This window comes from Cervus elaphus, chromosome 18 (assembly GCF_910594005.1).
Source record: "Cervus elaphus chromosome 18, mCerEla1.1, whole genome shotgun sequence".
Classification (NCBI taxonomy): Eukaryota; Metazoa; Chordata; class Mammalia; order Artiodactyla; family Cervidae; genus Cervus; species Cervus elaphus.
In genome coordinates, this window is record NC_057832.1 from 104,845,864 (window position 1) to 104,870,315 (window position 24,452).

At 39.4% G+C, this 24,452-nt stretch overlaps 1 protein-coding gene across 4 annotated transcripts in view; it reads left to right on the plus strand.

Annotated features, from left to right (window-relative positions):
- The first annotated feature begins 821 nt into the window (after positions 1 to 821).
- Positions 822 to 24,452, plus strand: part of AGBL3 (AGBL carboxypeptidase 3) — a 101,867-nt gene continuing 78,236 nt past the window's right edge. For 2 of the 4 annotated variants that reach the window (XR_006334986.1, XM_043872931.1), the window contains exons 1-5: positions 6,314 to 6,562; positions 6,644 to 6,797; positions 7,772 to 7,879; positions 8,741 to 8,801; positions 22,854 to 23,039. Coding sequence is in view for 2 of the 4 variants with exons in the window: in XM_043872931.1 (XP_043728866.1) it covers positions 7,817 to 7,879; positions 8,741 to 8,801; positions 22,854 to 23,039 (310 nt within the window). In the remaining 2 variants the exon portion in view is untranslated. Of the gene's footprint in view, positions 2,623 to 6,313; positions 6,563 to 6,643; positions 6,798 to 7,771; positions 7,880 to 8,740; positions 8,802 to 22,853; positions 23,040 to 24,452 lie in introns of those variants that run through there. The other 2 variants (XM_043872928.1, XM_043872929.1) reach the window with 2 other exon arrangements.

Here is a 24,452-nt window from a genome sequence, read left to right on the forward strand (position 1 = left end):
CTTAACCACTGCACCACCAGGGAAGTCCCCTCATAAAGGTTTTAAATTGTGCGTCTGGAGGCTCTGAACAGTCCCCTCATTCCTGTTCATAAGACTGACAAAGAGTTAACTACTGTAACTTAAAAACAACTAGTACTTTTGACATCTCCATCCTAATAAGAAGGGCTCTCAGTTTAGACAATGAGATAGTTATCATCAAAGTCTATCACAAAATTAAGCAATGAAAAGCATACAGCCTGTAGTACCAAACTTATAGGATTAGGGATGCATCAAAATTAGTCCTACAATGTGCCTATCCAGGGTTTGAGCTCAAAGATGTTACGGTCTTGTGTGTGATGTAGAAACAGGTTTGTATTAGGGAGTTTTTTCTACTCTTGCTTGCATGTGTGTTCCAAGTAGAAAGATAGATAAGATCTCATGACCCTAAGCATAACTTCTTCCACAGGAGTAAGGAGATGGCCTAATAAGGTCTTGATTTGAGTGCTGTGTCTATTTGTGTTCAAGCTTATTAATCATGTTGTCCAAATGTTCTACATCCTTACTAATGTTTTGTTCCTTTTTTCTAGCTATGACTGAATAAGGAATGTGAAAATCTCCCTCTATTATGGATTTGTCTATTCCTACTTGTGAATATGTTAATTTTGCTTTCATATTTTAAGCTCATGGTTTTGGTGCATACAGAAATCTAGAGTCATTTTCCAAGTGAATTAAATTATTTTAGTTTTATGAAGTGCGTGTGCCTAGTACGTTGCTTCAGTCTTGTCCAACTCTTTGCGACCCAATGGATTGTAGCCCACCAGGCTCTTCTGTCCATAGAATTCTCCAGGGAAGAATACTGGAATGGGTTGCCATGCCCTCCTCCATGGGAAACTTCCTGACCTAGGGATTGATTGAACTGTGTCTCTTAAGTCTCCTGCATTGGCAGGCAGGCTCTTTACTGGTAGCACCACAATTATGAAGTGACTCTCTAATTATAGCAAAGATTTTCGCCTTAAAGTTTATTTTTTCTATTCTTAACATTGCTACCATGGCTTTCTTTTGGTTAGCACTTGCAGGTGGCTCAGTGGTAAAGAATCTGCCTGCCAATGCAGGCAACACAGAGATACAGTTCAATCCCTGGGTCAGGAAGATCCCCTGGAGTAGGAAATGGCAATCTACTCCAGTTTTCTTGCCTGGAGAATCCCATGAACAGAGGAGCCTGGTGGGCTACAGTCTATGGGGTCACAAAGAGTCAGACATGACTGAGCAAGTGAGACTTGGCAACTGCTAACTTTACTTCTACCCTTTACTTTTTTCTCTTTAACTTCACTGCCTCAATGATTAGTTTTAGGTTTTGGTCTCTCTTATTTTTCAATTTTTTTTATTGGAGTAGCTTTACCATGTTGTGTTAGTTTCTGCTAGGAAGCAAAGTGAAATCAGCCACATGTGTACATACATTCCCTCTTCCTTGGATTTCTTTCCCATTTAGGTTACGACAGAGCATTGAGTAGAGTTGCCTGTGATATACAGTCAGTTCTCCACTCTTTTATTTTCAGCCTTTGTGTGTGTGTGGTGTGTGTGTGTTTGATATATGATATAACTTTCTCTACACCTTTACTGTCAACATTTGTATATCTTTAGTTTTGGATATACATTCACTTAGACTGGTATCCATGGATAAATGCAATTGCTATTAGCTTTGACTTCCTAATGAGAAAAGTTTGCCAAAATAAGCATTATTGTTTCAGTAAAACACGTTTATTTTCTACAAAATACCTTTGCCAAGTACTAATAGAAGCAAGTGCTGGAAGAAAAGTAAATGGAAACAGAAATTTGGATCCTTATCCAAGCCAAATTCATTACGAGGTAGTAAATAAAGAATCAAGATTCTAACCTCTGTTCCCCATAATTCCTCACAAGAGATTGCTATTTCCTAGGAGCATGCCTTGAAGACAGCCCCTTTTCAAGGGGCAAGCTGGGGCCACCATGCTCCTCTTGCTGTTATTGTTAATAATAGCACTGAAGACCAATAAGGCATACTGCAACTTGGCCCAGTGATGAGATATTCTGCCCTTTCCCCCCAGCCCTGAATCATCCTCACACAACAAGGAACTAGCACTTAGAAGAAAGAGGGGATGAGTGTAAATAGTAAAACATCCCTTCCCTCTCACTTTCTAAGTCACTAGAGCTAGGGACAGATTTGGGAGGTAATGAGGAGAAGGGCACTGAATCGAGTTTGAAATTGAAGCATAACATGTACTGAATATCAAATATCAGATAACCCCAGGTGTTCCCAGGATCCGTAGGGCTTCCTCAGCCAAATGATGACAAGGCTTCTACAGCCACATAACCACTGACTTCTGTGATGTCATAAATAACTGATTACCCTTCTCACCTCATCTTCTCATTTAAGTCTCTGCTCAAAATGGTATAACCACACAGAATAAATCACATTCCTAACACAATTTACATTTGGCCATATGTTGCTAAAGTGACCTTACCTCCTGATTGCCATGCCAATAACTGTGCCTTTTGGAGTACTGTGTTGGTTTTTCTTTTCTTTTCTTACTCTTGCCTTTTATACTGCAGGCTTAGAGGAGATGAATCCATCCCAAAACTGGAGGAGGAAAAGTTACTGCACAGGTAAAGCTGACTTCCTAGGAAGCAGAAGCTGCTCCATGTGAAGCATACCCCTTAACCTCTGATAAAATCATAGACAAGAGGAACAAAAGTTCAATCTGCCATAAATGACCTTTGGGTTGAGGGTCCACTTTAACTTGAAGCCAAAGAATTTCATTTTCACTATATTCTACGGTCTAGAATAGGAGAGTAAGTTTTTCTTAAAAAAAACAAAAAGCAACAGGTGCTTAAGGAAATCATTTTAAATTTATCTGGGGAAAAAAAGAGGTCCTAATGAAACCTCTTTCCTTAAAACGTAGTCGCTCCAGCTAAACCAGCAGTCCCCTACCTTTTTGTCACCAGGAACTAGTTTTGTGAAAGCCAATTTTTCCACAGACCAGGGATAGGGGGTGATTTGGGGATAATTCAGGCACATTACATTTATTGTGCACTTTTGGCTCAGATGGTAAAGAATCTTCCCACAATGTGGGAGACATGGGTTCAATCCCTGGGTTGGAAAGATCCCCTGGAGAAGGGAACGGCACCCACTCCCGTATTCTTGCCTGGAGAATTCCATGGACAGAGGAGCCTGGTGGGCTACAGTCCATGGGGTCACAAAGATTCAGACACAACTGAGCTACTCTCACTTGACTTTATTTCTGTTATTATAATATTAAGTCCACCTTAGATCATCAGGCATTAGATTCCATAGGTGGGGGACGCCTGGGCTAAACAGTACTGCCTAATATAATTCATAACATGGTCTCCTCTCAGAACCGATGTGCTTGCTGACTGTCCTGCCTGCTAAGGTCTCCCCCAGACATCCCCGTGGCTCATCCCTTTCCTTGCTTCAGGTCTCTGCTCAAGAGTCTGTTCAGACACTTTCCTGGACTGCTCATCAAGAGAGCCACACCTACTGAGGCCCACACACCAGAGTACTCCCTATGCACTTTAATTTTCCATTATATTTCTCTCCACGCCAATTGTTATCACGTGGGTGCTTTTTTTTTTTAACACCACCCTTATGGCAGAAAGTGAAGAAGAACTAAAGAGCTTCTTGATGAAAGTGAAAGAGGAGAGTGACAAAGTTGGCTTAAAACTCAACATTCAGAAAACTAAGATCACAGCATCCGGTCCCATCACTTCATGGCAAATAGATGGGGAAACAGTGGAAACAGGGGCAGACTTTATTTTGGGGGGCTCCAAAATCACTGCAGATGGTGATTGCAGCCATGAAATTAAAAGACGCTTGCTCCTTGGAAGGAAAGTTATGACCAAGACAGCATATTAAAAAGCAGAGACATTACTTTGCCAACAAAGGTCTGTCTAGTCAAGGCTATGGTTTTTCCAGTAGTCATGTATGGATATGAGAGTTGGACTATAAAGAAAGCTGAGTGCCGAAGAATTGACTCTTTTGAACTGTGGTGGTGAAGACTCTTAAGAATTCCTTGGACTGCAAGGAGATCCAACTAGTCCATCCTAAAGCAAATCAGTCCTGAATGTTCATTGGAAGGACTGATACTGAAGCTGAAGTTCTAATACTTTGGCTACCTGATGTGAAATGCCGACTCATTGGAAAAGACCCTGATGCTAGGAAAGATTGAAGGCGGGAGCAGAAGGGGATGACAGAGGATGAGATGGTTGGATGGCATCACCAACTCAATGGACATGAGTTTGAGTAACTCCGAGAGTTGGTGATGGACAGGGAGGCCTGGCATGCCGCAGTTCATGGGGTCACAAAGAGTCGGACATGACTGAGCAACTGAACTGATTGGTCTGTCTTCTCCCAGTAGGACACAAGGAATCTCCACAAGGAATATCTGTTTTATTCCCTGCAAAAGCCTTCCACGGGGAACAGTCCCTGGCAAGCAGTAGGGATTGAATAAATACTTGTTGAATTAAAGAATGAGTAAAAACAATGTTCAGTTTTTTAATTTTTATTACACACTAAAATTTTTCTCTGTAGGATCACTTGGAATACGATTGTGTAAACATTTGAACTAAAGATCTTGTGACCTAAGTTCCAGCTCTGCCATTCATTTCTTGTGTAACCTGGTTAGATCATTTCTTGGAGTTTCACCTTGTGTGTCTGATGCTATGGCTTGAAATCTTGACACTAAAATCCAACACAAAATAGATTCCATATATAAAAATTATCTATGCATGTCATCTTTAGTAACATGTATGACCTCCAATACTTTGGCCACCTGATGCAAAGAGCTGACTCATTTGAAAAGACCCTGATGCTGGGAAAGACTGAGGGCAGGAGGAGAAGGGGACGGCAGAGGATAAGATGGTTGAATGGCATCACCAACTCAATGGACATGGGTTTGGGTGGACTCCGGGAGTTGGTGATGGACAGGGAGGCCTGGTGTGCTGCGGTTCATGGGGTCACAAAGAGTCGGACACGACTGAGTGACTGAACTGAACTGATGACATAAAACCAGGTACAATTATAAAGGGTTATTACTTTCAAGAAAGTGTGATCTAATAATGTGCTCATTTCTTTTTCTGGAAGGGCCAATCTTCCAAACCGCCAACCTCAAAAAATTATGTTATTTTTTTGGAAACTGACAAAATTTAACCAGAGACTATTAATCTATTTCCATGTTTAAGCTATTGTTTTGCTCTTTATTCTACTGTGAAACTTGCTATGGTCCATCATCTCCATTTCTACAATATTATAAGTCTCTTGACACATAATGCCTCATGCAGGCACCAAAGATTTTTTTTTTTTTTTAGCTCTACTTGGAAAACTATTCCATATATACTATCCAGTAAGCTAAAGGCCCGGGGAAAAATCAAGGTTGAATATACAGGAATAATGACTAAGTCTGTTACGGGAAGATCATATTTAATTAGGTGAAACAGTACATGTAATCTGATTTGCATAATGTCCTCCGTATGTTGTTGTCGCTGTTTAGTCACTACGTCGTGTCTGGCCCATTTCCGACCCCGTGGACTGTAGCCCGCCAGACTCCTTTGTCCATGGGGTTATCCAGGCAGGAATACTGGAGTGGGTTGCCATTTCCTTCTCCACGGGATTTTCCAGATCCAGGGATTGAACCTGCGTCTCCTGTATTGGCGGGCGGATTCTTTATCACTGAACCATGATTATTATTCTTAAAGAATCTCTGAGCTGATAAAAATCTCGAGACTTCGCGCTGGTATATCTCTGGCTCTTCTATCAAACATTTAAAAAGAAAAGTCTCATTTTCCAAATCCAATAAAGATTATTGGCCACACAACTGTGCAAAACGCAACTCAGTGTGGCTACAAAGAAAGTTCAACAAAGCACAAGTCTTAACCAGTCTGCTCCACTGTCTCCTCGGGTGCAGCACGTGGGAGCAAATACCTGTCCTTCCTCCGCCCCTATAATTTCTAGCTAGCCACCTTCCCGCAGCCAGCGGCACTTTGACACCTGTGCGTCTCTCCCTAGCTCCCGCCATCTTTAGCGCTTTCCCTTTCAGTTCAGTTCAGTCCCTCAGTCCGACTCCCCGCGACCCCATGGACTGCAGCACGGCCAGGCCTCCCTGTCCATCACCAACTCCCGGAGCTTACTCAAACTTAAGTCCATTGAGTCGCTGATGCCATCCAAGAGTACAGCTTTCCCTTTATTTCAGCTGAAATGCAGCCTAGCTAGGTCTGCCCGAGGTCTCGCGAGGGTGACCCCGTTGCCCTGGTAACGAGCGCGGCGCGCTGCGAGGTGAAGGGCGTGGCGGGGGCTGCTCAACTGCAGTAGCGTTTTATCCTGTGTAGGGGCTGTTGGCGCCTGGGGCAGAGCTGCGGCTCCCGGCACCGAAAAGGCGCCTGGTCGGGCCGCGGGACTACTGACCTGGCCGGGAGACTCGGGGCGAGGGGGAGGTGGCCGAGAAGGGACAGGGAAGTGCCGAGGGGGACGGTCCCTAAGGGGAAAGAGCGCGCCAGAGAAAATGTGCCCTTCCCGCCACTGCTGGGTCGCGAAGTGAGTGTGGGAGGAACACTTGCCCCTCTCCCCCTCCTCCCCCACCCCGGGAATTGTGGCTTCACTGTCCTTCCCGCCTAGGAAGTTGTTCCTGCCCGCGGACGGCCCCCGCACGACTGGGCGGGGCGGTGCCGGCTGTGTCGCTTCTGAGGTAGAAGACGCGCGCGGAGGGAGCGCCCCTTAGATCCGCCTGTGTCTGTGACGTCCCTGCCGCCTAGGTTTTACCCTGCAGCAGGTTGGTGCGCCTCATATTTTCACGTAAAAAGACAGAACCAAGGTTTATACCAGCCTGGTTTTCCAAAATTGGAGTTGTGGTCCCCAAACGGAACCTTTAGTTTCTTACCACTGAAGGTATCACCCATAAGGCAGACTTCTCAGTTGTATTTGTAGTTTTTCGCTATGGAGCTTGGGCTTTATATAGTCCACGCTCTAAAACACTTTGTAGAAAAGAGAGTCTTTATGTAGTCCACGCTCTAAAACCCTTTTTGTAGAAAACAGCGTAAATCAGTAGTTTCAAAATGAGTAAATTCCTTTAGTCTCTCAAAAATAGTAGACTCTTGACAAGCGATTTCTATTAGTTCATGGTCTTTACCATTTAAGAGGATACTCGCATAGGGAGGATTATGGTCGTTGTCCGTACAGCCTTCTGATAAAGACTGAAATTCCAGTAAGACTTACGACCGAATATTTAGAACAGACAGTATCTACAGAATATCAATCAAAATACAGAGAATAAAAGCCTAATTTCATTTGAACCGTTGGTCAAATGAAAATTACGCAGAAAAAATATTAACTATATTGTTGAAACTCAATGCCTGAATCAATAACTGTAAATTTTCTTTGATTCATGATTTTTTAAAATTTTTTTTTATGATTTTTTTTTAATGCCGCAGGCTCATTCTGAACTTTCTATCGCTGTATAGTATTTAATTGTAAATAGAGGATGTAAATGATTTGGCTGTGTACCCTGGAAATTCCTTTTTCAATTAAATTATTTACTTGTTTTTTCTTTTGTGATTTTTGTCTCTAATAAAAATAGAAAATGTCTTTAAATCTTTGAAATTAAAAGTTTAATTAGCTGTGTCCTAATTTACTTTATAGAGAAAACTTTTGTCACTATTAATTAAATTGAATATATTTGGGGGTAAACATTTAATGTGTGCTTAAAAAGAAAACTACCAAACAAGTTCCTTACAAATTGTTTTACAGCTGACCTACATAATAAAAGAAATTTCGAGCCAAATATTGGAAGAGATGTCAGAAGATTCAGAAAAGGAAGACTATTCAGACAGAACAATCAGTGATGAAGATGAATCAGTATGTTTTTCTCAACTTTATCCTACTTAAAACTTATTTGTATTATAAAATACAAATTCCCAGTAAAAATGTTATACATTCAATTGACTAACAATCAATTGGATACTTAAATCACTTGTCACTAAGTTGGGAAATTGATTGAAAGCAAAGCTGTTACTGTGTGCAGTATGCCCTATGTAAAAAGAGAGTCTATATTGGGGTTTTTTTGAGAAAGTATTTTAGATAAAACTTCTCTGAGTTATCTTAATAGTGGGACCTCCTATTTCTAAACCTATTGTGTGTCACCGTAATAGGTTTCATGTGGCAGTGTTGTAGCAAAAGTACATGGAGGAAGAAATCGGGGAGGGGAGAAACAGTAGTTTCTCTTTCTAAACAAAATAGTTTAGCAGTAGTTAAAATATTATTCTGGTCCCAGCACATACTTCTAAGAAATTCCCTTCACATTTTAGTAAAGTATAAATTATCTATGTAAGTTAAGGTCCCAAAATAAACTCCCCAAATGAGGTATAACCCGTTAAGTTAGCGACTTTCTGGGTTTCTTGTCTTTCTTCCATTTTCCAGTTAATTTTATATTGAATTTAAGTTGTTTTGCCAGGTTTACCAAGAATCTTTAAACTATTTGTTCTCTACAATCATTAATATGGCCTTGCCTTGTGGAAGAAGAGAAATAAAAGCTGAAAACTTTGTTTCAGGATATTCAAAGTGTTGGGTGCTTTGAGACCAACAGCTGATAATAATCCTTTAATTTTTTTCATTTATTAAAGATTAAAGACACACTCAGTTCTAAGCATTAAGATGTAAAATATTTCTGGATTGGCAAGCTGCTTTTAAAATAGGAATATTTTAAAATTCTCATTTTAGGATGAGGATACCTTTATGAAGTTTGTAAATGAAGACATCCATCAGTGTGCACTTTTAACAGGTTTGAAATTATTCATATATTCTCCCTTCTCTTTTTGATAAGACCTTAAGTAGATGAAAAATGAGAGAAAGCTAGAAAAAAAAAGTCAGAGTGAATAACACAGGAATTATTATTCTGTTATTGGTAAGGAGAGATGTATTTTTATGAGTATTTTGGAGTTTGAACATTTTTTTAAATTGCAGTACAGGAGATTTACAATATTCTGTTAGTTTCAGGTACACAGAAAAGTGACTCAGTTATATATATAATATATATAGTTTTTCACATTATTTTCCATTATAGGTTATTAGAAGATAATATAATTGCCTGTGTTATTCAGTAAAGCCTTGTTTTTATCTATTTTATGTATAGTAGGTTGTTAATCCCATACTCCTAATTTATCCCTCCCCCTTCCTTTCCCCTGTGATAACCATAAATTTGTTTTCTGTGTCTATAAATCTGTTTCTGTTTTGTATATAGATTCATTTGTATTGTTTTTTAGATTCCACATATAAACCATATTGAAGTTTGTCTTCCTCTGTCTAACTTACTTCACAGGTATTTTAAAAAATGACACAAATGAACTTATTTAAAAAACAGAAATAGATTGATAGATTTTTGAAAACAAACATGTTTACCACAGGAGAAATGCTGTGGGGGAGGGATAAATAAGGAACTTGGGCTTACATGCATACAGGTATAATGTTCTCAAGGTCCATCCATGTATTTTCAAGGTCCATATTGTTGCAAATGGCCATATCCCATTCATTTTTATGGCTGAGTGATATTTTATTATATATATGTATCTATATACAATACATCTTAAATCAGTCATCTATTGATGGGGACGGGTAGCTTCCAAGTCTAGGCTATTGTAAATAGTGCTGCTATGAACATTGGGATGCATGTCTCTTTTTGAATTAGAGTTTTAGTTATTTCTGGATATAAATCCCAGGAATGGGATTGCTGGATCATATGGTAGTTCTATTTTTAGCTTTTTAGGAAACTTCCATACTGTTTTCCATAGTGGCTGTACCAATTTACATCCCTACCAACAGTGTATAAGTGTTCCCTTTTCTCCACACACTCTCCAGCTTTATTCTTTGCAGATTTTTTGATAGTCATTCTGATCTGTGTTAGGTGATAACCTCATTGTGCTTTTGATTTACATTTCTCTAATATTACCAGTGGTGACCATCTTTTCCTGTGCCTGTTGGTCATCTCTGTGTCTTCTTTGGAAAAATATCTATTTAAGTCTTCTGTTCATTTTTTGACTAGATTGTTTGGGGTTCTTTTTGTTTGTTTTTAAGTTTTATTGGAATATAGTTGATTTACAGTGTTGTGTTAGTATCAGGTGTTCAACAAAGTGATTCAGTAATACATATACATATATTCATTTCTTTTTCAGATCCTTTTCTCATAAAGTTTATTACAGAATATTGAGTAGAATTCCTTGTGTTGTACAGTAGGTCCTTGCTGGTTACCTGTCTTATATATGGTGCTGTCTGTATGTAATCGCAAGTTTCTTATTTATGCCTCCCCCAGAACATTTCCCCTGTGATTACCATGTTTGTTTTCAAAATCTATCAGTCTATTTCTGTTTCATAAATACATTTGTATCATTTTTTAAAATTAGATTCCACATATTGGTGATACATATGATATTTGTCTTTGTCTGATTTACTTCACTTAGTATAATAATATCTAGGCCCATCCATGTTGCTACAAATGACATTATTTTGTTCTTTTTTTATAGCTGAGTGATATTCCATTGTATATATGTACCACATCTTATCCATTCCTCTGTCGATGGACGTTTAGGTTGCTTCCATGTCTTGGCTATTGTAAATAGTACTGAAATGAACATTGAGGTGCATTATCTTTTCGAATTATGGTCTTCTCTGCATATATGCCCAGGAGTGGGATTGCCAGATCATGATGTTGTTGTTGTTCAGTTACTAAGTCCAACTATTTGTGACCCCATCAACTAAAGCCCACCAGGCTTCCTTGTCCTTCACTACCTCCCAGAGTTTGCTCAAATTCATGTCCATTGAGTTGATGATGCTATCTAACCATGTCATCCTCTGCCACCCACTTCTTTTGCATTCAATCTTTCCCAGCATCAAAGTCTTTTCCCATGGGTTGACTCTGCATCAGGTAGCCAAAGTATTGGCACTTCAGCTTCAGCTTCAGTTCTTCCAATGAATATGCAGGGTTGATTTCCTTTAGGATTGACTGGCTTGATCTCCTTGCAGTTGAATAGATTCTCAAAACTCTTCTCTAATACAGTTTAAAAGCATCAGTTCTTTGACGCTCAGCTTTCTTTATGGTCCAACTCACATCCGTATTGACTACTGCAAAAACCATGGCTTTGACTAGACGGACCTTTGAGGGCAAAGTGATGTCTTTGCTTTTTAATATGTTGTCTAGTTTTGTCATAGCTTTCCTTCCAAGGAGCAAGTCTTAATTTCATGGCTATAGTCACTATCTGCAGTGACCTTGGAGCCCAAGAAAATAAAATCTGTCACTGTTTCCACTTTTCCTCTTCAATTTGCCATGAAGTGATGAGACTGGATGCCATGATCTTAGTTTTCTGAATGTTGAGTTTTAAACCAGCTTTTTCACTCTCTTTCACCCTTATCAAGAGGCTCTTTAGTTCCTCTGCCCTTTCTGCTATTAAAGTAGTATCATCTGCATATCTGAGGTTGTTAATATTTCTTCTGTCATTCTTGATTCCAGCTTGTGATTCATCCAACCTGGCATTTTGCATGATGTACTCTGCATGTGTGCATGCTAAATCATGTGTGCTAAGTCACTTCAGTCATGTCTAACTCTTTGCAACCTTGTGGACTGTAGCCCACCAGGTTCTTCTGTCCATGGGATTCTCCATGCAAGAATGCTGGAATGGGTTGCCATGCTCTTCTCCAGAATATCTTCTTGACCCAGGGATGAAAGTCACATCTCTTACGGTCTTCTGCATTGGCAGGCAGGTTCTGTACCACTGGCACATATAAGTTAAATAAACAGGGTGATAATATACAGCCTTATCATACTCCTTTCCCAATTTTGAGCCAATCAGTCGTTCTATGTAAGGTTCTAGCTGTTGCTTCTTGACTCTCATACAGATTTCTCAGGAGACAGGTAAGGTGATCTGGTATTCCCATCTCTTTAAGAATTTTCCAGTTTGTTGTTATCTACACAGTCAATGGCTTTAGTGTAGTCAATGAAGTGGAAGTAGATGTTTTTATGGAATTCCCTTGCTTTCTTTTTTTTTTTTTTTTTTTTTTCCTTGCTTTCTTTATGATCCAGTGAATGTTGGCAGTTTGATCTCGGGTTCCTCTGCCTCTTCTAAACCCAACTTATACATCTGGAAGTTCTCAGTTCGTGTACTGCTGAAGCCTTGAGCATAATCTTACTAGCATGTGAAATGAGCACTATTGTGCGGTAGTTTGAACATTCTTTGATACTGCCCTTCTTTGGAATTGGAATGAAAACTGACCTTTTCCAGCCCTTTGGCCACTGCTAAGTTTTCTAAAAATGCTGACATATTGAATGCAGCTCTTTAACAACATCATCTTTTAGGATTTTAAATAGCTTAGCTGGAATTCCATCACCTCCAGTAGCTTTGTTCATGGTAATGCTTCCTAAGGCCCACTAGACTTCACATTCCAGGATGTCTGGCTCTAGGTGAGTGAGTGACCACACCATCATGGTTATCTGGGTCATTAAGACATTTTTTTGTATAGTTCTTCTGTGTATTCTTGCCACCTCTTCTTAATACCCTCTGCTTCTGCTAGGTGCTTGCCATTTCTGTCATTTATTGTGCTGTCCTTGCATGAAATGTTCCCTTGATATCTCCAGTTTTCTTGAACAGCTCTCTAAGTCTTTCCCATTCTATTGTTTTCCTTTACTTTCTTGCAGTGTTTATTTAAGGCTGCCTTCTCTCTCCTTACTATTCTCCATTTCTTCTAAGGGATTCTTGCCCACAGTAGTAGACATAATGGTCACCTGAATTAAGTTCACTCATTCCCATCCATTTTAGTTTACTGATTCCTAAGATGTTGATGTTCACTCTTGCCATCTCCTTCTTCACCATGTTCAATTTACCTTGATTTGTGGACCTAATATTCCAGATTCCTATGCAATATTGTTCTTTACAGCATAGGACTTTACTTTCACCATCAGACACATCCACAGCTGAGTGTTGTTTCTGCTTTGGCCTGCTGCTTCATTCTTTCTGGAGCTATTAGTAATTGCCCTCTGCTCTTCCCCAGTAGTATATTGGACACCTCTCAACCTGACAGGCTCAACTTCCAGGGCTGTATCTTTTTGCCTTTTCATACTGTCTGTGGGTTTCTCCAGGCAAGAATAGTGGATGGAATGGTTTGTCATTCTGTCCTCTAGTGGACCACATTTTTGTCAGAACTCTCCACTATGACCCATCTGTATTGGGTGACCTTGCACGGCATGGCTTATAGCTTCTTTGAGTTATTCAGGCTCCTTCGTCAGGACAAGGCTGTGATCCGTGAAGGGATGCTTGATCATATGGTAGTTCTGTTTTTAGTTTTTTATCTCTTCAAGAAAATTAGTGATACCAAGGGAACATTTCATGCAAAGATGGTCACAGTAAAGGACAGAAATGGTATGGACCTAACAGAAGCAGAAGATATTAAGAACAGCTGGCAAAAATACACAGAAGAAATATACAAAAAAAGATCTTCATGACCCAGATAACCATGATGGTGTGATCACTCACCTAGAGCCAGACATCCTGGAATGTGAAGTCAAGTGGGCCTTAGGAAGCATCACCACAAACAAAGCTGGTGGAGGTGAGGGAATTCCAGTTGAGCTAATTCAAATCATAAAAGATGATGCTGTAAAAGTGCTCCACTCAACATGCCAGCAAATTTGGAAAACTCAGCAGTGGCCAAAGGGCTGGAAAAGGTCAGTTTTCATTCCAATCCCAAAGAAAGGCAATGCCAAAGAATGTTCAAACTACCACACAATTGCACTTATCTCACATGCTAGCAAAGTAATGCTTAAAATTCTCCAAGTGAGGCTCTAACAGTATGTGAACCATGAACTTCCAGATATTCAAGCTGGATTTAGAAAAAGCAGAGGAACCAGAGATCAAATTTCCAACATCCACTGGATCATTGAAAAAGCAAGAGAGTTCCAGAAAAACATCTACTTCTGCTTTATTGACTACACCAAAGCCTTTGACTGTGTGGATAACAACAAACTATTGAAAGATTATTAAAGAGATGGAAATAACCAGACTACCTGACCTGCCTCCTGAGGAGCCTGTATGCAGGTCAAGAAGCAAGTTAGAACTGGACATGGAACAACAGACTGGTTCCCAATCGGGAAAGGAGTACTTCAAGGCTGTATATTGTCACCTTGCTTATTTAACTTATATGCAGAGTACATCATGCAAAATGCTGGGCTGGATAAAGCACAAGATGGAGTCAAGATTGTCGGGAGAAATATCAATAACCTCAGATATGCAGATGGCACCACACTTATGGCAGAAAGTGAAGAAGAACTAAAGAGCCTCTTGATGAAAGTGAAAGAGGAAAGTGACAAAGTTGGCTTAAAACTCAACATTCAGAAAAGTAAGATCATGGCATCTGGTCCCATCACTTCATGGCAAATAGATGTGGAAACAGTGGCTGACTTTATTTTTTGGAGCTCCAAAATCACTGCAGATAGTGACTGTAGCCATGAAATTAAATGACGCTTGCTCCTTGGAAGGAAAGTTATGACCAATCTAGACAGCATATTAAAAAGCAGAGACATTACTTTGCCAACAAAGGTCCATCTAGTCAAAGCTATGGTTTTTCCAGTAGTCATGTATGGATGTGAGTGTTGGACTGTAAAGAAAGCTGAGTGCCGAAGAATTGATGCTGTTGAACTGTGGTGTTGGAGAAGACTCTTGAGAGTCCGTTGGCCTGCAAGGAGATCCAACCAGTCAATCCTAAAGGAAATTGGTCCTGAATATTCATTGGAAGGACTGATGCTGAAGCTGAAACTCCAATACTTTGGCCACCTGATGCAAAGAGCTGACTCACTGGAAAAAGACTGATGCTGGGAAAGATTGAAGGCAGGAGGAGAAGGGTATGACAGAGGATGAGGTGGTTGGATGGCATCACCAACTCAATGGACATGAGTTTGAGCAAGCTCCGTGAGTTGGTGAAGGACAGGGAAGCCTGGTGTGCTGTAGTCCATGGGGTAGCAAAGAGTCGGACACAACTGATCAGCTGAACTGAGGCTGGAGGCTGAAGCTCTCCGTTGCCAGAATGCAAGATGCTAAGCAGGCCTTTCTGATAGAAACCTCAGGATACCCCTAGAAATATGGGTATCCCTCCACCTCCTGGGGAAATCTGGCCCAGACTCAAGAGACACTGTCCGCAAAGAGATTGATGTGTTTTAATTTATGGGGAATTGTTTGTGGTGTAGAATAAAGGCTCGAAGCTTAAGCCGAAGCCATGTCTGAGTGATTAGGGCATAGGAAAGAGGAAGTAAATGCCTCCATCATGCCCTCTGCAGCCCACCAACCCTGCTCCTTGGGTCAGGGTAGGCCCAGTCTCAGAGGCCTGAACATAGTTTCCTATGATCCAAAAACTGACAAGAGATTAACAGAAAAGAGTCAAGAAATGAAAACAGTCCCATGTTTACTACAGAATAAAGAAGCAGTTCATCCCTGCTGTCTTAGACAAGTAAGCAAATAATCAATGAAGGGAGTTTCTGTAATTCTGATATCTCTCCTTAGCATATAATCACATAAATTATGGGCTTCTTTGGCAGCCCAGACCATAAAGAATCTGACTGCATTGCAGGAGACCCAGGTTCAATCCCTGGGTCAGGAAGATCCATTTTGAATTTATTTTTGTGTATGGTGTTAGAGAACTTTCTAATTTCATTCTTTTACGTGTAACTGTCCGGTTTTCCCAGCACCACTTATTGAAGAGATTGTCTTTTCTCTATTGTATATTCTTGCCTCCTTTGTCATAGATTAATTGACCATAAGGGTAGGGGCTTATTTCTGGGTTTTCTGTCTTTTTCCATTGATGTACATTTTTACTTTTGTGCCAGTTGTTGTTCAGTCGCTAAGTCATGTCTGAAGCTTTGTGACCTCATAGACTGTAGCATGCCAGACTCCTCTGTCCTCCACTATCTCCCTGAGTTTGCTCATATTTCATGTCCATTGAGTCAGTGATGCTATCTAACCATCTCATCCTCTGTTGTCCCCTTCTCCTATTGCCTTCAGTCTTTCCCAGCATCAGCGTTTTGTGCCAGTACCATACTGATTCGTAGTATAGTCTAAAGTCAGGGAGCCTGATTCCTCTACCTCCATTTTTCTTTCTCAGGATTGCTGTGGCTATTTGGGGTTTTTTGTGTTTTCATACAAACTGAAAAAAGTTTTTTTCTAGTTCTGTGAAAAACTCCATTGGTAATTTGATAGGGATTGCACTGAATCTGTAGATTGCCTTGGGTAGTATAGTCATTTTGACAATATTGATCCTTCTGATCCAAAAACATCATATATCTTTACATCTGCTTGTGTCATCTTCTATTTCTTTCATAAGTGTCTTATATTAATAATTTTCAGAGTACAGGTCTTTTGTCTCCTTTGGTAGGTTATTATTTTTGATGTGATGGTAAATGGGATTGTTTTGTTAATTTCTCTTTCTGATCTCTCATTGTATAGGAGTTTCCACAAGATATTTCTGTGTGTTGATTTTATATACTGCAACTTTACCAAATTCATTGAGCTCTAGTACTTTTCTGGTAGCATCTTTAGGATTTCCTATGTATAGCATCATGTTATCTGCAAACAGTGACAGTCTTACTACTTCTTTCCCAATTTGGACTCCTTTTTATTTATTTATTTATTTTCTTCTTAGATTGCCATGACTAGGACTCCCAAAACTATGTTGAATAAAAGTGGCAGCACTGAACATCCTTGCCTTGTGCCTGATCTTAGAGGGAATGCCTTTAGCTTTTCACCCTTGAGAATGATATTAGCTGTGGGTTTGTTACAGAGGCCTTTATTATGTTGAGATAAATTCAGTCTATGCCCACTTTCTGGAGAGTTTTTTTTTTTTAATCATAAATGGCTGTTAAATTTTGTCAGACACTTTTTCTGCTTCTATTGAGATGATAATTTTTATTCAATTTGTTGATGTGATGTATCACACTGCATTATTGCAGTGTGAAGAATTGCAGATGTTGAAGAATTTTTGCATCCCTGGCATAAATCATGGCGTATGATCCTTTTAATATATTGTTGGATTTGGATTGCTAGTATTTGGTTGAAGATTTTTGCACCTGTGTTCATCACTAATATTGGCCTGTAATTTTGTGTGTGAGGGGTGTGTGTGGGTGTGTGTGTGGTATCTATGTCTGGTCTTGGTATCAGAGTGATGGTGGCCTCATAGAATGAGCTTGGGAGTGTTCCTTCCTCTGGAATTTTTTGGAAGAGTTTCAGAAGGATAGGTGTTAACTTTTCTAAATGTTTGATAGAATTTGCCTAAAGATAATGGAAGTCATCTGCTCCTGGACTTTTGTTTATTGGAAGTTTTTTAATCACTATTTCAATTTCAGTACTTGCTATTGGTCTATTTATATTTTGTTTCTTCCCAGTTCAGTCTTGGAAGATTGTACCTTTCTAAGAATTTTTTCCCTTTCTTCTAGGTTGTCTGTTGTATTGGCATATAGTTGTTTGTAGTAGTCTCTTATGTACCTTTGTATTTCTGTAGTGTCTGTTGTAACATCTCCTTTTTCATTTCTAATTTTATTGATTTGAGCCCTCCTTTTTTTATTGATTAGTCTGGCTAAAGATTTATCAATTTTGTTTATCTTTTCAAAGATCTAGCTTTTAGTTTCGTTGACCTTTTCTGTTGTTTTCTGTGTCTCTGATCCATTTATTTCTCCTCTGATCTTTATGATTTCTTCTACTAACATCAGGTTTTGTTTGTTCTTGTTTCTCTAGTTGCTTTAGGTGTGAGGTTAGGTTCTTAGAGATTTTTATTGTTTTCTGAAGTAAGACTGTATTGCTGTAAACTTCCCTCTTAGAACAGCTTTTGCTGCATCCCATAGGTTTTAGAATGTCATGTTAAGCTGACAGTCATACAAGCTTAAAGAAAGAAAGAAGAAAGCAAGTTGCTTCAGTCATGTCCGACTCTGCAATCCTATGGACTATAGCCCACCAGGCTCCTCCGTTCATGAGATTTTCCAGGCAGGTTGCCATTTACTTCTCCAGGAGATCTTCCTGACCCAGGGATTGAACTTGAGTCTCCCACATTGTAGGCAGACTCTACCATCTGAGCCACCAGGGAATCCCCATACAAGTTTAAACACAGTCTAAAGGAGCTAAATTTTTATACTTTCCTGCCAGCATTTTATGATTTTGATGTTATATTTTATATCCTCATGCTTATCGTTTTAGCATTAATTATAATTATAATAGATTTTACAGGATTTTTTGGATTGTTTTTAGTTTATGTACTGACTTATTTTAGTGATCTTCAGTCCTTTTGTATATTTGCCTTTCCTGTTGTGATTTTCCCTGTCCTATAGATACTTGCTTTTTTTCTATCAGAGAAGGCCTTTCAGTATTCCTTTTAGTTTAGACTTAGTGTTGCTGTACTCTTAGTTTTTGCTTGTCTGAGAAATTCTCTCCCTCTCCATCTATTCTAAACGATAATCTTGTGGGGTGGAGTATCCCAGGTTACGGGATTTTCTCTTTCAGGACTTTGGCTGTATCATGCCACTCCCTTCTGACCTGCACAGTTTCTGCAGAGAAATTAAGCTTATGGGGGTTCCCTTGTAACTGACTGTTTTTCCCTTCCTGCCTGTAGAATCTTCTCTTTGCCTTTAACTTTTGCTGCTTTAATTATAATATGTCTTGATATGGATCTGTTTGTGTTCATCTTGTTTGGGACCCTTGGTGCTTCCTGTACTTGAATATCTGTTTCGTCCTTTAGATTTCAGGAAGTCTCAGCCATAATTTCTTCAAATACATTTTTGATCCCCTTTCTTCTCTCTCCTCTTTCTGGAGCCCCTTTTTATGCATAGGTTGGCACTGTTTATATTATCCCATTAAGTCTCGTATGTTGCTTTTTTTTTTGTCTTTCTGTCTGCCATTCTAGCCCAGATGGTAAAGAATCTGCTTGCAATGCAGGAGACCCGGGTTTGATCCCTGGGTCAGAAAGGTCTCCTGAAGAAGGGAATGGCAACCCACTCCAGTATTCTTGCCTAGAGAATTCCAGAGACAGACCAGGGGGTCACAAAGAGCTGGATACTACTGAGTGACTGACACACACATGCTCCTGTTCTGATTGGGTAATTTCCATTATTCCACCTCCCAGATCACTTGTTCATTCTTCAGTGGCACTTAGTCTGCTATTCACTGCTTCTGGATTGGCTTTTATCTTGGCAGCTGAATTAGCTAATTTTAATTGGTTCATTTTCATAGTCTAGTTCCTTGTTACAGTGATTTGCATTTCTAATGATAACCTTTCTTAATTTCTTTAGCATTTTTATAACTTCTTTTTTGAACTTGGAGCTTGGTCACTTGACCCCTTGATAAGTGAAGAGGTGTGATTGGTTTCGTAGTGTCTAGAGGCTGTGCTCCATGTAAGCTAGGGTTTCCTCTTTTTCTGTGGTCGTCATTGCCTAGCTGGGTTCTGTCTGCTCCCCAGTTTTTGGAGTAGAAGTCTTGAGGATTGGGTTGGATAAGGCTCCATTACCCTTGAGTGTATGCCCCTTCCCAAAAGAGGTGATTGCTGAAGCAAGTGTGCTATTGTGGTCACAGTGCACCTGTGCCTCACTTGTGTAGGCATCCGCAGTTCCTCTCAGAAGCAGCTCAAAGTCACATCCCTTTGTCCATTGTGTTTGACCCAGATCTAGCACAGGGCTGTGGTGTGGAGTAGGCTGGGGCTGAGGATGTGGACATTGTGGCTGCAGGAATTGAGGTGGCTGTGTGGCTGCCTTGTGACCTGGGCTGCCTCTCTGGCACACTTCTCCCTGGACCTGTCTGCCCCGCGTCTGGTGCTGAGCTGCAGTGTGGGGTGGACGGAGCCCGAGCGCAGTCACTGGGAAACAGATTGTGGCATATTCTTGACCATGGGCTGCGTACCCAGGGTTTAGCACTTAGCTGCTTCACACATTGTTGTGGCACTGCCTGGTGTGAACACACTAACAGTGGTCTTCACAGCTCTGCCTGCATCACACCCAGGTACCCTGATCTGATTCTGTGTACTTAGACGAAATCTTTGCCCTTATCTGATGCCAGGATGTAGTATGGAGTGAGTGGGGACAGGGTGCTCACCCCTTTGGTTTGGGAAGTGCAGCAAGGCAGCAGCTGCCAGTGCAAGGCTCCCTCCACCCTGTCAACCAACTCATGTGCACCCCTCACAGGTAGAGTCTAGGTTCCTCCAGCCCTTTTCTCTGTCTCAGTGGATTTCCCAGCAGGCAAGGGGGTTTGTCTCCTTGTGCAGGACCCAGGACTGGGATGCCCTGATTGTGAGTCTGTCTGCTCCCTCCCCAGGGTAAGGTTCTGCCCATGCAACCTTCTCTTCCTTACAGATCCCTCTCAGAGGCACAAGTCCTACCTGACTTGGTACCCTTTTTATCTGTCTTACCAGGTTACATGAAGGTCTTTCTTGCTGCTTTAGTTGTATAGGAGACCTTCTGCCAGTTTGCAGTTAGTTTTCTCTGAGAATTGTGCCACGTGGAGGTTTTTTTAAATGTATTTGTTGGGAGGGGTGAGTACCTCATGGTCCTACTTTGTCATCTTGATCTTCCCCTGAAGTTCAAACTTTTAAGGTTTGTTTGATTTTTATATAAATTAAATGAAAGTGGTCATTATAGAGGACTTCACTTAATATAAGAATTTACCTTGACATTGCTTTTTTTTTTTTTGGCCATGCTGTGTGGTGGCATGCAGGATCTTAGTTCCCTGACCAGGGATCCAAACCATGCCCCCTGCATTAGGAGCATAGTCTTAACCACTGGAATGCCAGGAAAGTCCACCTTGACATTTCTTTAAATAATTAGTTCTTTAAATGCAACTACAGTATGATTCAAATTTTAATTTTGCTAAACATTATGTTTTGGAAATACATCCTTTTGTAAAATGAAATATGCCTGTGTGAAGTTTCTATAATAAAGTCATCCATTTGCAAATGTACATGTCTATGACTATCTTGATATATACTTGATTTTTTAAATTTTTACACTGTTTTAGAGTACTTTCAAATATACATTAAAATATTTCTTCTAAATATTCACATATCAGAGATATTCTGAAATTGAAGATAAGGTGTTTATCTTTTTTTTTTATCGTTTTCACCACCATCCTAAAACAGATCTTCCTTTTTGAGATAACCATTGTTCTCAGTTTGGCATGTACCCTTCTAGACCTTTTTCTTTTCATTTGTATACATACCTATACCCATACTCATAGAAAATTTATAGTACTATTTTGCAGACTTCTTCCCCCACATTTTCCTCTTTAAAATTTTGCCTGCCTGTTGGAAGAAAGATGGTAACTCACTATTTTAGCTAAGATTTTCTTGATTGCTACAGAAATTGAGAATTGTTTCCTATGCTTGACTATTTATATTCTACCTTATTATGAATTGCCCATTTATAATGATGCTTTGTTAACTTTGTTTATGTTGTTTCTGTTACTTAGAATTATTATGATGTTAAGTTTATTGTTACTTATTTATGGCTCTTTACTTTTATATCTGTTTAAGCTACAAAGACCTTCTCTACACCAAGATCATGAATATAATCTAAATTTCCTCTAAGTCCTTTTACCTACTTGTTTGGATTTTTGTATTTAATTTCTATATGAATTTACAAAATAGTAAGAGGTACAAATCTAATTTTATTTTCTAACTCATAAATAGCTACCTTGTCATTTTTGAGTCATACTGTAAATTAGACAAAATGTTGTCTATTCACACAATGGAATGCTAGATGATTAATAGCTGTTGGATAAATGGATCCAAGTAAAAGTCCTGAGAAGTAGCAAGGGAAGGTAATATTATCCCTTATTTGCATATAGTAAGATTTATGTTCAAAGAGGCTGCATTGGCCAACCAAAATCATATAAAAACAGAGTGGTAGGATAGAACTCAGTTTGTCTGACTCCTAGTCCAGTTGTTAAATCTGCTGCTGCTGCTGCTAAGTCACTTCAGTCGTGTCCGACTCTGTGCAGCCCCATAGCCGGCAGCCCACCAGGCTCCTCTGTCCCTGGGATTCTCCAGGCAAGAATACTGGAGTGGGTTGCCATTGGTATATCTGCTATCATACAAAAAATAGCCAAGAATTAAATCTAAAAACCCACATTTCAGAGGTGAAAGAGCAAAGGAGTCAGTGAGATAAAATGGAGAACCAAGTATGTGGAAAATAGAAAGAAAACTAGGAAGTATAGCATCATAAAAAAAAAAAACCAAGGGAACAGAGCTTAAAGAGGGATGGCTATCAACATCAAATTGATGGTCCATAATTATCCCATAAAAAGATGGCCACTGCATTACCTACTTGGAACAACAAAATTGTACTTTATGCAAATATGTTCCTGGGGTTATATCACATAGTGACCCTGGAATGAGAATTGAGAAGTTGTATCTCAGAGTTCACTAGCAAACTCTGAGAATATAGTTCCAGTAGGTGGTCAGGAATTAAGGTCAGTGTGTGTCTTTTAATGCATTAGACAAATGTTGCAGCCTCAGTTCGATTAAGTTTAAGAAGGCTTAGCCATAGACAGTTTGCTAAAAAAATCATAAGAAACAAATATCTTTAGAGTAGCAGTGAGAATTTAGCATAAATTAATAGTATATAAGGTCAACAACTATTTTCTAGCTATTCTGAAAATTATTTTAAAATTTCATTAATCTTTTATTTTTTTAAATGCCATGAAATACAACATTTTATAACAATATCCACAAGTATTCTTAAATTATGTTACTAGAAAAAAATAGACTATGTAAAATAATTATAGGAATTGGGGTTTTCCTTCTTATCACTCATGATTGTATTTGAATCCTTTTTCAGCTGACTCTATTAGTGACCCATTTTTCCCTGGGACTACACAGATACTATTGGAATATCAGCTAGGGAGATGGGTGCCACGTCTTCGTGAACCACGAGATTTATATGGTGTCTCTTCTTCTGGTCCGCTGAGCCCAACACGGTGGCCATACCACTGTGAGGTCATTGATGAAAAAATCGAACATATTGGTATGTTCTTAGCAAGTTTTGGGGATTCAAACATTGGCAGACTTACTATGCTAAACTTGACTTCAGTAAAAACACTCTTGGTATTAAAGAGTATGTTCCAGCAGAAATATAACACAAACCATGTTTATAATTTTTAATTTTTCAGTAGTTACATTTAAAAAGATAAAGTGAAATTGACTTCAAAATATATTTTATTTATTCCAAATATATTTAAAATATTTTACATTTTTTAATGTGAAGTCTTTGAAATCTAGTCTATATTTATACTTACTTTTCAATTCAATTCCATTTTTTCTACATCCTTGTCAACACTATCTTTTGGTTTTTGGATAATAGCCATTGTCAACTTAAAAAAGTAGTCACAACCTAGAAGGTAAGAGTTATGTTTTATTTGGTGGGAATTTTTTAGGACTTCAAGCTCGGGAGACAGCATCTCTAGTAACCTTGAGACGGCTGTTCCAAGGAGGCAGGGGGAGAGGAGTCTGGTTATATAGAAGTTTGCAGCAAGGGGCAGGTAGTCTGAACGTCAAAAGATTATTGTTAATTAAGGAAAACTAGATTATCTCAAGAAATTTAGTGCTTTTCTATGTATGGGCTTAATGAAATCATTTTCTTATTGAAATTCTATGTGTGGGCTTATTGAAATCATTTTCATATTGAAATCATTTTCTAACTCTGGGCTTATTGAAATCATTCTTTTCATATGCATCTCAGCTATTTAGGGCCAGCATCCTGCAATTTGATTACTCACATCCTTAGTTCCTCGCTGTGACATCCTTGTGTATTGATATGGCAGAAAATACTTCATTTCTCCATACATGTATAAGATGATGTCTCACTGTGGCTTTGATTTACAATTCTCTATAAAGATTTTTGATGTTGACAATGCAATCTTTATCAAAATTTTACAATGGTATTTTTTTAATAGAAATAATAAACAACTCTAAATTCAGATGGAACCACAAAAGGCCACAAATAGTCATATCAGTATTGAGAAAGAAGAACAAAGCTGGAGACATCACACATTCTGATTTCAAAATACATTACCGAAAAACTACAGTAACCAAAACAGTATGTCACTGGCACAAGGACACAAACAGGCCTATGGAACAGAATTGTTGTTTAGTCACTAGGTCATGTCCAACTCTTTGTGACCCCCATGGACTGTAGCCTGTCAGGCTCATCTGTCCATTGGATTTCCCAGGCAAGAATACTGGAGTGGGTTGCCATTTCCTTCCTCCAGGGGATCCTCCCTACCTAGGGATCAAACTCACGTCTCCTGCATTGGCAGGCGGATTCAGACTCCAGAAATAAATCCATGCATATGTGCCAACTGATACTTGACAAGAGTGCCAAGAATCCACAATGGGGGAGAGATTGTCTGTTTAAAAATGTTGAGAAAATTGGATGTCA